At 39.1% G+C, this 16,889-nt stretch overlaps 1 protein-coding gene across 3 annotated transcripts in view; it reads left to right on the forward strand.

The window, feature by feature from the left end:
- LOC121387668 (von Willebrand factor D and EGF domain-containing protein-like) overlaps positions 1 to 16,889 on the forward strand; it is a 137,187-nt gene that overhangs the window by 59,261 nt on the left and 61,037 nt on the right. For all 3 annotated transcript variants that reach the window (XM_041518855.1, XM_041518856.1, XM_041518857.1), the window contains exons 2-4: positions 3,955 to 4,127; positions 9,769 to 9,994; positions 13,408 to 13,467. In XM_041518855.1, coding sequence (XP_041374789.1) covers positions 3,955 to 4,127; positions 9,769 to 9,994; positions 13,408 to 13,467 — 459 coding nt within the window. The remainder of the gene's footprint in view (positions 1 to 3,954; positions 4,128 to 9,768; positions 9,995 to 13,407; positions 13,468 to 16,889) is intronic.

A 16,889-nucleotide genomic window follows, 5' to 3' on the forward strand; every position in this document is an offset into this window, starting at 1 on the left:
CGGTCTCTTCTCCCGGTCACCCCCAACCCTTTTCCTGTCCTGGAACGGAGGAGCCGGCCTAGGCCGACACCTATACCCATGACAGGCGTGCGCTACAACAGCTTGTTCTGAATGTGCACGTTAAACCCTATGACCTGACTTGACCTAACCTGACCTAACCATATCTGATTTTACTGGACCGATTGACTGGTTATGGTTCTGATAAACAGGTTATGGCAGTACCGTCAGTTATTTAGCGTAGCACAGTCTTTGTCGTTACAGATCTATTTTTCTCCAACTTTATTTGCGATCCGAGAAGATTGAGCCATGCGATAACACCTTTCTAACGAATGCAGGTGAAGCCTATATGGAATAAAATGTTATTTTAACAACTGTTTGCTGTGAGACAGACGTTTATTAGAGACAGTGATGTTCGTAAATAAACGGTTGTTAAATTCGCAGCTTCAAGAGTATTGCTGATAGCCATTTTCAGTTCGAAAAGCAAATGGTGCACTTGGTCACGTATATATCGGCTGCATCGTGTGGAATTTGCGTAACCGACACGGCCGCTGAATAAACGTTGGCGTGAAATTTCTTACTCTTGCTCATTTATATCTAATTAAAATTCAAGTATGCGGTTCTTGGCACATGCCTGGTGCTTATAGGGTGTATACTACCAAATCAAATCCCATAGACGACAATAGTAACATATGTTGCTCAAACTCCTACCTGCAGCGTATCAATCGACATAAACGCCACGGATATAAATACTACCACCCCTCACCCTTAAAGTGAATCAGAAAAAAATGGGGGGGGGGGGGGGGCGAGTTTTAACGACTTAATGGGTATAGGTGTAGGACCATTACATCGACTTCTTTCTCACTAACAACTAACAACTGACCCTCTGTCCTGGACAGACAGCACAGATAGCTGAGGTGTGTGTGCCCAGGACAGCGTGATTGAACCTTAATTCGATATAAGCACGAAAATAAGTTGAAATGAATGAAAGTAAAGTTTGTTTTATTTAACGACGCCGCTAGAGCACATTGATTTTTAATCTTATCATCGGCTATTGGACGTCAAACATATGGTCATTCTGACACTGTTTTTTAGAGGAAACCCGCTGTCGCCACATAGGCTACTCTTTTACGACAGGCAGCAAGGGATCTTTTATTTGCACTTCCCACAGGCAGGATAGCACAAACCATGGCCTTTGTTGAACCATTTATGGATCACTGGTCGGTGCAAGTGGTTTACACCTACCCATTAAGCCTTGCGGAGCACTCACTCAGGGTTTGGAGTCGGTATCTGGATTAAAAATCCCATGCCTCGACTGGGATCCGAACCCAGTACCTACCAGCCTGTAGACCGATGGCCTGCCACGACGTCACCGAGGCCGGTTTGAAATGAATGAATGAATGCATGAATGAATGAATGAATGAATGAATGAATGAATGAATGAATGAATGCACGAATGAATGAATGCATGCATGAATGAATGAATGAATGAATGAATGCATGAATGAATGAATGAATGAATGAATGAATGCATGAATGAATGAATGAATGAATGCATGAATGAATGAATGAATGAAGGCGTGTTCCTATGAAATCAGGTTTGAACTTGGAATTAGACAGAAACACAAAAATAAAATTAAAATGAAATGAAATGAAATAATTGAAACAGTCGCAATACAAGCTTCATGCGAAGTATTTTCAACTGGGAGAGGTTAGTGTTTATAGAAACTATGACGAGTCAATCAAAGAAACCACGCGCGTGCGTGGGAGGGGCTTCTCTAACGATAATATGCTCTGTTGCAAATCTGGAAAACATCGTTAGTAATAACTAAATTAAGCTCGCAGGGGAAAATAATATTTTGAAGACGAAGAATTTTTTTTTTATTACAAAAACAGTTGCAGCTGAAAGGAGATTACAACGGTTGATGTGATGATTATTACATTAAATATTTAGTGTAATATTTAAAAGTGTTGATGATTATTAAATTAAATAGTTAGTGTAATATTTAAAAGTGTTGATGATTATTTCATTAATGGGTTTTATTCCAAAGGTGGTGTTACACCGTGTAACGATTGCTCCATAAAGTTGTGAACTTTGGAAACAAAATAAAACCATTTGAATGTGTTATTTTGTTATAAAGTCGTTGTTTGTATCAGGGGCCATTTTAAAAATCGGCAAGGATCGTGAAACAAATTAGAATAAGTGTTTCTAAAAGCATAGGGCCCATTTCACTAAACATTGTACGTTTACGTCTGCTGCTAGCAGTTATACTAGTCGTTCGTTTACGTCTGCTGCTAGCAGTTATACTAGTCGTTCGTTTACGTCTGCTGCTAGCAGTTATACTAGTCGTTCGTTTACGTCTGCTGCTAGCAGTTATACTAGTCGTTCGTTTACGTCTGCTGCTAGCAGTTATACTAGTCGTTCGTTTACATGTGTTTGGCGGCTATTTCACGCATAAAATTACATGGTTATGGAAGCTGGAGTATTTTAAGGACAAAAGAAAATGAAATATGTGTATTTCTAAATATATTTGTTGAACTATAATAGTAATAAGAATTGTGATTTAGTCGTAGATTTAAACTAGGCTTACGATGTTTTGTCAAAATGGGCCCTGTTTTCTGTATTTAGTTTAGTTTTGTTTTGCTGGTGTTTTTTCTCTGAAATTCGCTTGCCGTGACGCGGAGAGTAACGTAAGTTATGTAAATTTCAATCACAAAATGTTTTTAGCAATGAACACTGAAGACATTTTTTGTCAGTTGCATCTGTTTTCTTCACGGCTTATTAAAGGGACAGTCCTGCGTTTGCAGCAATTGTAAGATTTTTGCGATAACAGAGCCTTGATGGCGACTACTATTTCATACTAAATACAGTTTCTTGTTTAGAATGCCAGTGTCTCTATATCGAATGTGTTCGCGGTCGTATACTAATGTTTGTAGCACTCAGTTTTTACTTTAATTCGTGATATATATTTTGTCGTACGTATGAAATTATTGGGAGGTAAAATCCGGTTTGGGCTAGCATTAGGACAACAACAAAAACCGTGTAAATACAGACACTGATATTCTAAATCAGAAAATGTATTTAATTTGTATATTACGTCATCGAAAAGGCTCTGTTGGTCGGAAACATTTTACAATTGTTGTAAACTCAGGACTGTCCCTTTAAGACAAAACCACAATAAACAAAACACACAGTTACAGTTAGTTACAGTTACAGTTACAGTTACAGTTACAGTTGCAGTGAGTGTGCATGGCTATTGCATAGTGTAGGTGTGGTAGTTCCAGTTATTTGGTTATCATTTTGACCGTTATTTTGCCTTTTGGACATCAATTTAACACTGTTGTCCGACTCCAAGAAGGTTGTACTTCCTTATTCCGTTTCTTCATTGTTTTGGACAGATTATGCAACAAAACTTTTAAAATAAACTTATTTGTTTACCGACACCACATATAGTCACAACTAGCAAAGAATGATTCGGAGCAATTTTGCTAGCCTTGCTTGCAAACTATACCCAAAGTGTGTTTCGTTTTAGCGTATTTACCAGTTCTTTAAATTAAGGTTAAAGTTTGTTTTGTTTCATAACACCACTAGAGAACATTGATTTATTAATCATCGGCTATTGGATGTCAAACATTTGGTAATTCTGACTCGTAGTCATCAGAGGAAACCCGCTACTTTGTTTTCAGTTAGCAGGTAGGGATCTTTTATATGCACTTTCCCACAGACAGGAAAGCACATACCACGGCCTTTGACCAATTGTGGTACACTGATTAGAACGAGAAAAAACCCAATCAGTTGAATGGTTCCACTTGAGGGGTTTTGATCCTGCGACGCAAGCACCTCAAGCGATCACTTAACCGACTGAGCAAAATCCCGCCCCTCTATAATTTAAGTCCCACGTATTGCTGTTATAAAATATTTTTACAAATTTCCTTTTGATTCTGTTTTTGACCCAGGTCCGTGCTACGAAGGCGAGTACGAGGTTTTGGACGACTATAGACGCTACAAGTCCCACATGTACCAGGAGGCGGGGCCAGACGAACCCCTGTGTGACGTACACATGTCAGCTGGCTGGTACAGGTTCCTCATCAATGGGTCAGACGCTGTCATGGCAACGGAATGTGTCGGGGTATGCGATTAGTTAATTGTAGTTCGGACATTTCCGGATTCTCTGAAAATGTAATTTTATTATTTTTTATTATATTTATTTATTTATTGTTTATTTGTTTGTTTATTTATGGAGACATTCAATCGCTTTCATAAAAAAAAGAGAAAAAGGTCAAGAAAAAGAAAAGAAGAAGAAGATTTTTTTTTTAATGTTAAAGGGACATTACTGAGTTTGCTGCATTGTAAGATGTTTCCGACTAATACAATACTTCTACGATTAAACTTACATATTAGATATATTTTCTTGTTTAGAATATCAGTGTCTGTATATTCAATGTGTTTCTGGCCATCTCAATATTTGTAAGAAGCCCACACTGGATTTTGTCTTCAAATAATTTTGTACCGGTACTTACGAAAAAAATATATTTTAGGAAATAAAATGAAATTTAACCTAGTACAAATATTAGAAGGATCAGAAACACGTTTAATATACAGCCACTAATATTTTATACAGAAAAATATATTTAATATGTAATTACAATCGTTAAAAAGTCTTTGTTAGTTGATAACATCTTAAAATTGCAGCAAACTCAGGAATGTCCCTTTAAAAGAAAAAAACAAGATATTGACATATTAAAACGTCAATGGAAAGTGATTATCGCTAGCGGGATATCGGACTGCATTGACTACAGCTGCAATTGCTTTCATTCCGTAAATCTTTGACATCGAATTGTGACACGGAAGTCCATCATTTACTGCAAGGCAACCCATAGCCCTGGGTGGATTTAAAATCATTTTAAAGGGAGCCCAGGTATGAAAATGTATCTAAATAATATTTTCATATGCCATGGGCGGATCCAAGGGGGGGGACCAGGGGGACGCGTCCCCCCAAAAATTGTTCAAGTGCCCTCAAAATGTCCAAGTGCCCTTTTTGTTTGTAGAATTTTTTTTTTTTAAGTAAACAATAATTATATTGTAGATAAATGAAATCATTTTCGTGTACAAAGCTTGCAGATATGTGTCTGTTATCTCAAATTGAGGTTCTAACGCGAGTGACGCCAATTTACATAGTGACGTAGAACTGTACATATTAATTGTAAATATCATTGTATGATCACCCAATAGCCGCCCATGTGTATTTATTACCCAATAGCCGTGCGTATATTTGTGCTGGGGTGTCGTTAAACATTCATTCATTCATTCATTCATTCTGACTGAAATACTGGTACTAATATAATGAGGGGCGATGTTAACAGAGTGCAGTTCGCCTCGAAACTCGCGGGGGAAAGTGTGTGTGTGTGTGTGGGGGGGGGGGGGGGGGGGGGGGGCTGGCTAGATAGACCCACTTAAATCCGACCCTGTGAAAATAAAGCAATACAAGAATAAAACTAAGTATATAGAAATTAAATTTAATTTCATAACCTCGACGCCACTGTAGCATAGTGGCATACAAAATATAATACACTGCATATATACACGTGGCAGTATAAGATGGAATGAAAGAAGGAATGGTTTATTTAACGACGCACTTAACACATTTTAATTACGGTTATATGGCATCGGACATATGGTTAAGGACCACACAGATAATGAGAGGGGAATCCCGCTGTCGAGACGCAATGGCATGGGATACTCTTTCCGATTAGCAACAAAGGATCTTGTATATGCACCACCCCACAGTCAGGATAGCACATACCACGGCCTTTGATATACCAGTCGTGGTGCACTGGCACCTGTTTGTAACTACTGAGTTCATGGAGGCAGTAAATCTCCTGATGTGAATTTTAAAGAGTATTACAAAACTGAACACAGAAGAAGAAGAAGAAGAAGAAGAAGAAGAGAGAGGAGAGAAGAAAGAAGAAGAAGAAAGAAGAAGAAGAAATTAAATTAACGAAAACAAAAACATAAATTTAAATAAGAAAAAACCCATGTTTATTACTTTCCCTTATGCGTATGCGTTTCCGACAAATTGCAGTGTAAATTACTTTTAAAAGACCTAGAGAGAACAAAAATGTCGATCGTGAACATTTGCCGACGCGGATTGAGAAGAATGTTAACATTAGCGTGTGTTGAAAGTCAAGAACGTCGAGTATCCCTTTGTTAATTTGAGAATTCTTCAACGCAGCGCCAAGATTTTACTGGAATATTTCGTTTACCAAAAGAAATCTTGAGTGTAAAAACAGTGGCATGTTCAGCAGGCCGAGCGCTACGAACTATTTCAATGGTACCATCGTCTTCAGTGGATTCAATTTATCTAGAACGTTAGACAGGATAGCACATACCACAGCTATGTGAAAGTATTAATAATGGCGGTTCCTGTCAAAAATATTGATTAATTTGTGCTTTAAAACATAAAGTTTATACATTCAGTTATATGCCTATTAAAGAGTAAAACTAAATAATTCCATTTACTAGTAGAAATGTTTTATTTTAGAGGATTGTCTTGAGAGCGTGTCACACGCATTAACCAATGACGTCACTGTAGTATGCGAACACATTCAACACACTAAACGTACCTAGGCTGTTTTGTGGTCAACTGACAAAAGAAACAAAGATGGTGGTCATGGTATATTTATCAACAAATTATTCGGGATCCCTGCTTATGATCCAGGGCAATACGTTTTTAAAATTATTATTCTTGAGTTAATTATGAAGAGATTATGCGTGGGATCGATTACTTTGTAGTTATTTATTAAAAATAAATGTAAAAATATCGAAATATTGTAGTTTCAAATTTTACATAGGACCTTTAAAGGCAATGATTTATTAAAGGGACTCTCTTGAGTGTTCTACTATTGTAAGATAAAGTTAACGATTGGTATATTTAACGATACCACTAGAGCACATTGATTAATTAAACATAGGCTATTAGATGTGAAACATTTTGTAATTCTGACATGTAGAGTGTGTTTTGCTTAACGACACCACTGGAGCACATTGATTAATTAATCATCAGCTATTGGATGTCAAACATTTGGTAATTCTAACTCGTAGTCATTAGAGGAAACCCGCTGCATTTTTCCTAATGCATCAAGGGATCTTTTATATGCACTTTCCCGCAGACAGGAAAGCACATACCACGGTCTTTGACCAGATGTGGTGCACTGGTTCCATTGTAAGGTGTTTCAGACTATCAGAGCTTTTATATGCACTTTCCCACATACAGGAAAGCACATACCACGGCCTTTGACCAGTTGTGGTGCACTGGTTCCATTGTAAGGTGTTTCAGACTATCAGAGCTTTCTTCGTGATTAAAGTTACATTTTAAATATTATATTTGTTTTGTTTGGAATACCAGTGTGTATGTATAAACAATGAGGGGCGGGACGTAGCCCAGTGGTAAAGCGCTCGCTTGATGCGCGGTCGGTCTAGGATCCATCCCCGTCAATGGATCCATTGTGCTATTTCTCGTCCCAGCCAGTGTTCCACAACTGATGTAACAAAGGCCGTGGTATGTACTATTCTGTCTGTGGGATGGTGCATATAAAGGATTCCTTGCTGCTAATCGGAAAAGAGTAGCCCATGAAGTGGTGACAGCGAGTTTCCTCTCTCAATATCTATGTGGTCCTTAACCATATGTCTGACGCCATATAACCGTAAATAAAATATGTTGAGTGCGTCGTTAAATAAAACATTTCCTTCTATAAACAAGGTGTTTGTGGTCGTCCTAATGTTTGTAATAAGCCAACCGAATTTTATCTGCCAATAATTGTGTACGTACGGAAAAAATACATATTACGGGGTTGAATGAAAAATGATTACCAAAAAAATGACTACCAAAAAATGACTACCAAAAAGCACACGACCGCAAACACATTGAATATAATGAGACTGATATTCTAAACAAGAGCACATATTCAATATGTCATTTTAGTCATCAATTTAATTTAATTTCATTTGAACTGATTTTCGTGCTTATATCCAATTAAGGTTCAAGCACGCTGTCCTGGGCACACACCTCAGCTATCTGGGCTGTCTGTCCAGGACAGTGGGTTAGTTGTTAGTTGGTTACTGGTTAGTGAGAGAGAAGAGGGTGTAGTGGTCTTACACCTACCCATAGAGTCGTTAAAACTAGCTCTGGGTGGGAGCCGGTACCGGGCTGCGAACCCTGTACCTACCAGCCTTATGTTCGATGGCTTAACTACGAGATCACCGAGGCCGGTTTAATCATCACAAAGAATGTGTTAGTCGTAAACATCTTACAAAGATAGCAAGACCAGGACAGACCCTTTAACGTTGCACATTACGTATATGCAAACTTAACAAACATAAAAGTGCATAAGCCATTTTTAATGTAATTATGAGAGACACTATATATTTAAGGTTTTTTTTTTTAAAACGATACCGCTAGAGCAGATTGATTTATTAATGATCTGCTATTGGATGTCAAACATTTGATAATTATAGGCTATTAAACGAGCTTCCATTTCATATCATGTTTATATCCCGAGTGAAATAAGATTCACTTGTCACGAGGTTTAGCGAGTGACAATGAAAATTATTTCACGAGGGACATAAACATGATACGAAAAACGGTAGCGAGTTTAATATCCTATTTATTACCCATAATCGATGATCTTAATTTATATCACTCAACTCGTTTGGTTGACCTTCCTGTAAGGTTGTAGTGCGCCAATTGATGACGTCATGAAATGTTATGTCCAACTTGGCGTTCTAGTGGGACTTTGATATGTACCAATATATTGTTTACCATATGAGTAATAATATTTGATATGCACCATCCTAACATGACATCGCTTTCCAAAATTATGTCATTACACTTGTTATTACACGTGTGCTTCGTATGATTATTATTAACTCGGTTATGTTGAACCATATGGATAATAATGGTAAATAATTGCACAGTTATGACATTTCATCATATTAGTCAAATTCCATCTAACACATTTTGCATTTGGCTTGAGAAAGCTATATTTGATACAACGGAACAGCTTTTCGCGTGTATATATCACCGTGCAGCTTCTTTCAATATGGCTGGCAACAATAAAGTGCCTTAAAAACAAAACCTGCATTGTTGCATGTTTTTATGACACCATCCATATATCAACGGTTAACAGGTTTCAAACGTAATGGTTGCATCTCTATTTTCCTAGACATACCTGAGACGTATATCCTAATTAGTCATTTGAGCAAGTGACGATGTTCGAATGCTTAAGCTACGTGCACCATAAAAACCTAACACGGTTCGTGCGAACTCGACCCTTTGTGTTCTGAACATATCGACAGAAGGAAATATTAACTTTCGCAAAAACCACTCCTCGTTAAAAGCATTTATAAATAACTTATGAGTATACCATGCTACCTGTGTCGCGGTAGGTGCAATAGCTCATGTTTTTCTCTCATATGTTTTTCCGATTCTAATTGCTTGAAGTGGCTACAGTATTCCTCTACCTTGCTTAACTTCAAATAATGGTAGGGAAAGAATGTTTATAAACATTTTGTGTTCGCCATATCGATGCTCATAGCGCGCGACTCCTAATATGATCCTAGCGCATCTGTCCTACTATGATCATTTCTACAACAGTTCTTGATTAAATAAATAAATAATAATAATTAAAACATCAGTTTCAAAAATCTAATTTTGATTGTATAAATATACCTACTTTCGTTTTCATTTTATATTAACACTTCTTCTTTTGTAGACATTTCACTGTGGAACCCAGGCTCCGGTGTGGCTGGATATTGGCGGGAAACTCCCAGCTCGAGGCAAACAGTCGTTTGGTCGCGCATGCGCTTCGTGGACGATTCCGGGACAGGAACGAGACTGCTGTTTTTACACGTTTGCCATCCACGTGCACAACTGTGGGGACTTCTTCGTGTATCGACTACAGTCACCCGGGGGCTGCAGCATCGCCTACTGCACTGACTGTAAGTGGTGGTGATGTTGGTGATGATGGTGATGATGAAGATGGTGGCGGTGGTGATGATGATGATGATGATGATGATGGTGGTGGTGGTGGTGATGATGATGATGATGATGATGGTGGTGGTGGTGGCGGTGGTGGTGATGATGATGATTTTGGTGGTGGTGATGACGATGGTTTTGGTGGTGATGATGATGATGGTGGTGGTGATGATGGTGGTGGTGATTATGATGATGGTGGTGGTGATGGTGATGATGATGATGATGGTGGTGATGATGATGGTGGTGGCGACGGTGGTGGTGATGATGATTTTGGTGGTAATGATGATAATTAAAATGGTGGTGATAATGGTGGTGGTAGTTGTGTTGATGATGGTGGTGATAATGATGACGATGATTATGATGGTAATGATGATGATCGTGGTAGTGATGATGGTGAAAGTAGTGATGATGATAATGGCCATGATGGTGGTGATCATAATGATGATGATGACGACGATAATGATGTTGGTGGCCATGTTGATTATGATGATGGTGATGGTGATGGTGGTGGTGGTGGTGGTGGTTGCAATGTTGGTGATAATGATGATCATGATATTGATGATTGTTGTAGTGATGATGGTGACGATGTTGATCAGGAGGATAATTATGACGATGATGATTGTGGTAGTGATGATGATAGTAATGATGATGGTGAAAATAAAGATTACATGTTAATGAAGATAGTGAGTGTCATACTGTACATTCGTGTTGTGGTACACCCTGCCCCCGCACTTCGTTATAAACACACATATGCTACACACACATGCGTCACACATATTCTTTATACCTGACGATATTTCCATTAACAACGTACTCATTATGTTTCATAGTAGGGGGCTTCAGTTCACAACAGACAGTCATTTTCAGCCAGCTATACAGCTCAGTACTCGACAAACCGGTATTTAAAAAATTAGAACATTTTATTGTAAATAGAAGTAGTGCGTGTATCCGTGATGCAAAGCGTCGGCTGCCGATGGGATTTAACAGGCTTGGGTGCAGGGCTTGAGTTACAGTTCTATACTGTCCTCTTGAAATATTAATAACATCGTGTCTGGTTTTATTAATCTATTGGAGTCACCTGTTTAGTATGTAACTGTCAAATGTAGAGGGTTTCCACAAATATTTGAAATCCAATAGCTAATGATTAATAAATCAATGTGATTTAGTGGTGTTTTTAATGCGGAAATTTAATGTCCCATAATCCGTATCCGTATGCGTGATACGCATCAATCACTTTCTACAAAACTGGGTTAAGTAGATTCCATGTCTACGTCTGTTTGGGGCCCATTTTGTAATAAACGACCCATTTTGCAATATGTACCTATTTTGTAATTAAAAAACTACACATTTTGTAATAAGTACTCAGTTTATAATAAACAAACGACCTATTCTGTAATAAACATAGATGCCCATTCTGTAATAAAAAACGACCCATGTTGTAATAAAAATAGGTGCACATTTCATTTTGTAATAAAAAAATACCCATTCTGTAATAAATGCTTTAAAATGTTAGAATATGTCAAAGGTGTTAATTATATATTTACAAATTTAAATAATTTTTAAAATTCGGTGTAGTGGTCTTAAAAATTCGGTGTAGTCGTCTTAAACATTCGGTGTAGTCGTCTTAAACATTCGGTGTAGTGGTCTTAAACATTCGGTGTAGTCGTCTTAAACATTCGGTGTAGTCGTCTTAAACATTCGGTGTAGTCGTCTTAAACATTCGGTGTAGTCGTCTTAAATATTCGGTGTAGTCGTTTTAAACATTCGGTTTAGTGGTCTTAAACATTCGGTGTAGTCGTCTTAAACATTCGGTGTAGTCGTCTTAAACATTCGGTGTAGTGGTCTTAAACATTCGGTGTAGTCGTCTTAAACATTCGGTGTAGTCGTCTTAAATATTCGGTGTAGTCGTCTTAAATATTCGGTGTAGTCGTTTTAAACATTCGGTTTAGTGGTCTTAAACATTCGGTGTAGTCGTCTTAAACATTCGGTGTAGTGGTCTTAAACATTCGGTGTAGTCGTCTTAAAGGGACATTACTGAGTTTTCTGCATTTTTAAAGATGTTATCGATTAACAGACTTTTAACGATTGTAATTACATATAAATATATTGTTCTGCATAAAATATTAGTAGCTGCATATTAAACGTGTTTCTGATCGTTCTAATATTTGTACTAGGTTAAATTTCATTTTACTTCTTTATTATTTTTCCTTCGTACGTACGAAATTATTTGAAGACAAAATCCAGTTTGGGCTTCTTATAAATATTAAAACGACCAGAAACACATTGAATATACAGACACTGATATTCTAAACAAGAAACTATATTTAATATGCAAGTTTAATCGTAGAAATATTTTATTAACCGGAAACATCTTACAATGCAGCATACTCAGGAATGTCACTTTAATATATCTACCCAATGAACAGTTAAAACTGGCTTTGGGTGAGGAGATACCGGGGTACGAACCCAGTACCTACCAGACATAAGTTCGATGGCTCCTCCCATTATACCCCACCGTGGCAGGTATACTGAACTCCAAAAGAAAGGCTGTAATATTAAATGTCATTTTTCAACTACATGTTGATGCAGTTTATCATATCACAGAATTGAGAGTTTCTAATCACAGGGCCATACCCTCCAGGGGGCAGGGGGAGTTGCCCCCACACCCTGATAATCTCACCTTTTTTTTTTACTCCAGAAAATAGCATACACATCTCAGGGTTCAGTTTGTATAGTGTTTCATAAGTTTATAAAAAGTAGTGGCCCCACCCCCCACCCCCACCCCCGCCCCGTAGGATTTTGATCAGGGTACGGCCTATAATAACCATAACCCTAACTTGCGTATCTTTTGGTGTGCAGTATATCAGACACTAAATAGCCGTTAAAAAAAATGTATTCTGAGGCGTTAAAAAAGACATTCCTCTCCTTTTTATATGTGTTTTTTTAAATTTGTTGTACACTGAAGGTCTGTTACTTCACTCGAATTACTTGGAACCGTCAACAATGTTCCGAGTATTCCCAGAACCTTCTATGTACATGCACCGTCGCTTGGGATTTCTCAACTCAACTTTTATTCTCAGAACATTTTATGCAGATGCACCAAAGGGAATGAAGAGGCAATTTGCAGTTGCCACAAGTAGTGTTATATATCATCGATATCAGATCACCAGCTTGTAGGTGTTGCATGTTATCCTGATGCATCTGCAGAAAATTACACAGGGGGTCTAGACTGTGGCGAGCGAAGATTCTAAGATGTTCCCGCAAAATATATTTTTAAAAAGAAAATTCGGGGTGGGGTGGGGGTTACGACCCGTCCCCCGATTCTCCGCACACACTCCTATTATAATAAATTATTATCATTACTTCACTTTTTCAGTTCCTGCCTCTGCCTGTAATGATGGACAGAACTTTAATAAAACAGTGGGGAAGTGTGTAGGTTTGTATATATGTATGCTCATATCTGTACCTTTGGTGTTTATCTTACAAGCAGTGTTTATAAATTGAAAAAATCAATGTGCTCTAGCGGCGTCGTTAAATAAAACAAACTTTACTTTTGTTTATAAATTGGATCATACATATAAATATTGTGAACAATTTGGTAGCTTGTTTTTAAAAACATGTTTCGACATGTTACGGCTTTTTATAGCTTTAAACAAACCGCGACAGCATCAAGGATTAGAATAGTTTGCCATTCTGTTTATTCATTTTACAATAAGTTAGAAACAGACAGGAAACATTTTTATAACGTTAATAGGGTTAAAGCAAATGCATTTGGAGGTTAATCGTGTACAAATTAAAGGGCGGGATGTAACCCAGTGGTATAGCGCTCGCTTCATGCTCGGTCGGTTTAGGATCGATCCCCGTCGGTGGAACCATTGGGTTATTTCTCGTTCCAGCCAGTGCACAACGACTGGTATATCAAAGGCCGTGGTATATGCTATCCTGTGTGTGGGATGGTGCATATAAAAGATACCTTGCTACTAATGGAAAAATGAAGCGAGTTTCCTCTATAAGACTATATGTCAGAATTAACAAATGTTCAACAACCAATAGCCGATGATTAATAAATGAATGTGCTCTAGTGGTGTCGTCAAAAAAAACCCCACTTTATCTTTGAACACATTAATTCCAAGATTTTTTTTTTTTTAAAGTTATATTATAAAATCCACTTATAAAATAACGAGGAAAGGGGGCGAAATCTAATTCAGACAGTAGCGCTATCGTCTGAGGTGTTTGAGGTCAACGGTTCGAATAGGTTTAGTGCACCCATTTTCCGATTGTTCTTTCCGTCTCAAACAGTGCCTCACGACTGGTATATCAAAGACAGTTATGTGTTCTGCCCTGTCCAGTGGCGTAGCATGGGTTGCCAGCGCCCGGGGCAAGGCAAGTATTGCACTCCTTAACCAGTGGGCCGTTAGCACTCCCCGAGTCCCTTCCACCGGTCCAGAATTTTGCGCCCACGCTACGCCACTGGTTCTGTCTGTGGGTAAGTGCATAGAAATGATCCTTTAATGCTAATGGCAAAATGTGACGGGTTTTCTCTATAGGCGACGCCACACAATATTAGTGCCTTGTACGAGAACAACCTATTACACAGCAACCGATCAAATCGTAATGTAACTGGTCTTGTCAATCGGCTATTTCCGTATAAGGCATTCGTATTATGGGGGGGGGGGGGGGGGGGGGGGAGACGTAGCCCAGTGGTAAAGAGCTCGCTTGATGCGCGGTCGGTTGGAATCGATCCCCGTCAGTGGGCCCATTGGGCTATTTCTCGCTCCAGCCAGTGCACCACGACTGGTATATCAAAGGCCGTGGTATGTGTTATCCTGTGTATGGGATGGTGCATATAAAAGATCTCTTGCTGCTAATCGCAAAGAGTAGCCCATTAAGTGACAACAGCACGTTTCCTCTCTATATATCTGTGTGGTCCTTTACCATATGTCCGACGCCATATAACCGTAAATAAAATGTGTTGAGTGTGTCGTTAAATAAAACATTTCCTTCCTTTGTATCGTGTGCCGCAGCCTTAAGACCTCGTGACACAATTAATAAATCCATGTGCTCTAATAGTGTCGTTAAATAAAACAAACATTACTAAAGTCTGGTTTGTTTAACGAGACCACTGGATCACGTTGATTAATTAATCATCGGCTATTGGATGTCGAACATTTGGTAATTCTGACTCATAGTCATCAGAGAAAACCCGCTACATTTTTCCTAATGAAGCTAGGGATCTTTTATATGCACTTTCCCACAGACAGAAAAGCACATACCACGGCCTTTGTCTAGTTGTGGTGCACTGGTTGTAACGAGAAAAAAACCCCAATCAGCTGAATGGATCCACCGAGGTGGTTCGATCCTGCGACGCAAACACCTCAAGCGAGCATTCGACTGGCGGAGCTAAATCCTACCCCCAAACCTTACTAAGACAAAACGAATAATCAATTTAGTAAACGTGCTTAAATAAAAGAAAACTTGTGACTTTCAACGTGAAATCAGCCTGGACGTAGCGCAGTGGTAAAGTACTTCTCAACGTGAAATCAGCCTGGACGTAGCGCAGTGGTAAAGTACTTCTCAACGTGAAATCAGCCTGGACGTAGCGCAGTGGTAAAGTACTTTTCAACGTGAAATCAGCCTGGACGTAGCGCAGTGGTAAAGTACTTCTCAACGTGAAATCAGCCTGGACGTAGCGCAGTGGTAAAGTACTTCTCAACGTGAAATCAGCCTGGACGTAGCGCAGTGGTAAAGTACTTCTCAACGTGAAATCAGCCTGGACGTAGCGCAGTGGTAAAGTACTTCTCAACGTGAAATCAGCCTGGACGTAGCGCAGTGGTAAAGTACTTTCAACGTGAAATCAGCCTGGACGTAGCGCAGTGGTAAAGTACTTCTCAACGTGAAATCAGCCTGGACGTAGCGCAGTGGTAAAGTACTTCTCAACGTGAAATCAGCCTGGACGTAGCGCAGTGGTAAAGTACTTCTCAACGTGAAATCAGCATGGACGTAGCGCAGTTGTAAAGTACTTTTCAACGTGAAATCAGCCTGGACGTAGCGCAGTGGTAACGTACTTCTCAACGTGAAATCAGTCTGGACGTAGCGCAGTGGTAAAGTACTTTTCAACGTGAAATCAGCCTGGACGTAGCGCAGTGGTAAAGTACTTCTCAACGTGAAATCAGCCTGGACGTAGCGCAGTGGTAACGTACTTCTCAACGTGAAATCAGTCTGGACGTAGCGCAATGGTAAAGTACTTCTCAACGTGAAATCAGCCTGGACGTAGCGCAGTGGTAACGTACTTCTCAACGTGAAATCAGCCTGGACGTAGCGCAGTGGTAAAGTACTTTTCAACGTGAAATCAGCCAGGACGTAGCGTAGTAGTAAAGTACTTTTCAAAGAGAAATCAGCCTGGACGTAGCGCAGTTGTAAAGTACTTTTCAACGTGAAATCAGCCTGGACATAGCGCAGTGGTAAAGTACTTTTCAAAGAGAAATCAGCCTGGACGTAGCGCAGTGGTAAAGTACTTTTCAACGTGAAATCAGCCTGGACATAGCGCAGTGGTAAAGTACTTTTCAAAGAGAAATCAGCCAGGACATAGCGCAGTGGTAAAGTACTTTTCAACGTGAAATCAGCCAGGACGTAGCGGTAAAGTACTTTTCAAAGAGAAATCAGCCTGGACGTAGCGTAGTGGTAAAGTACTTTTCAAAGAGAAATCAGCCTGGACGTAGCGCAGTGGTAAAGTACTTTTCAACGTGAAATCAGCCAGGACGTAGCGTAGTGGTAAAGTACTTTTCAAAGAGAAATCAGCCTGGACGTAGCGCAGTGGTAATGTACTTTTCAACGTGAAATCAGCCTGGACGTAGCGCA

The sequence above is a fragment of the Gigantopelta aegis genome, chromosome 13, assembly GCF_016097555.1.
Source record: "Gigantopelta aegis isolate Gae_Host chromosome 13, Gae_host_genome, whole genome shotgun sequence".
Lineage (NCBI taxonomy): Eukaryota > Metazoa > Mollusca > Gastropoda > Neomphalida > Peltospiridae > Gigantopelta > Gigantopelta aegis.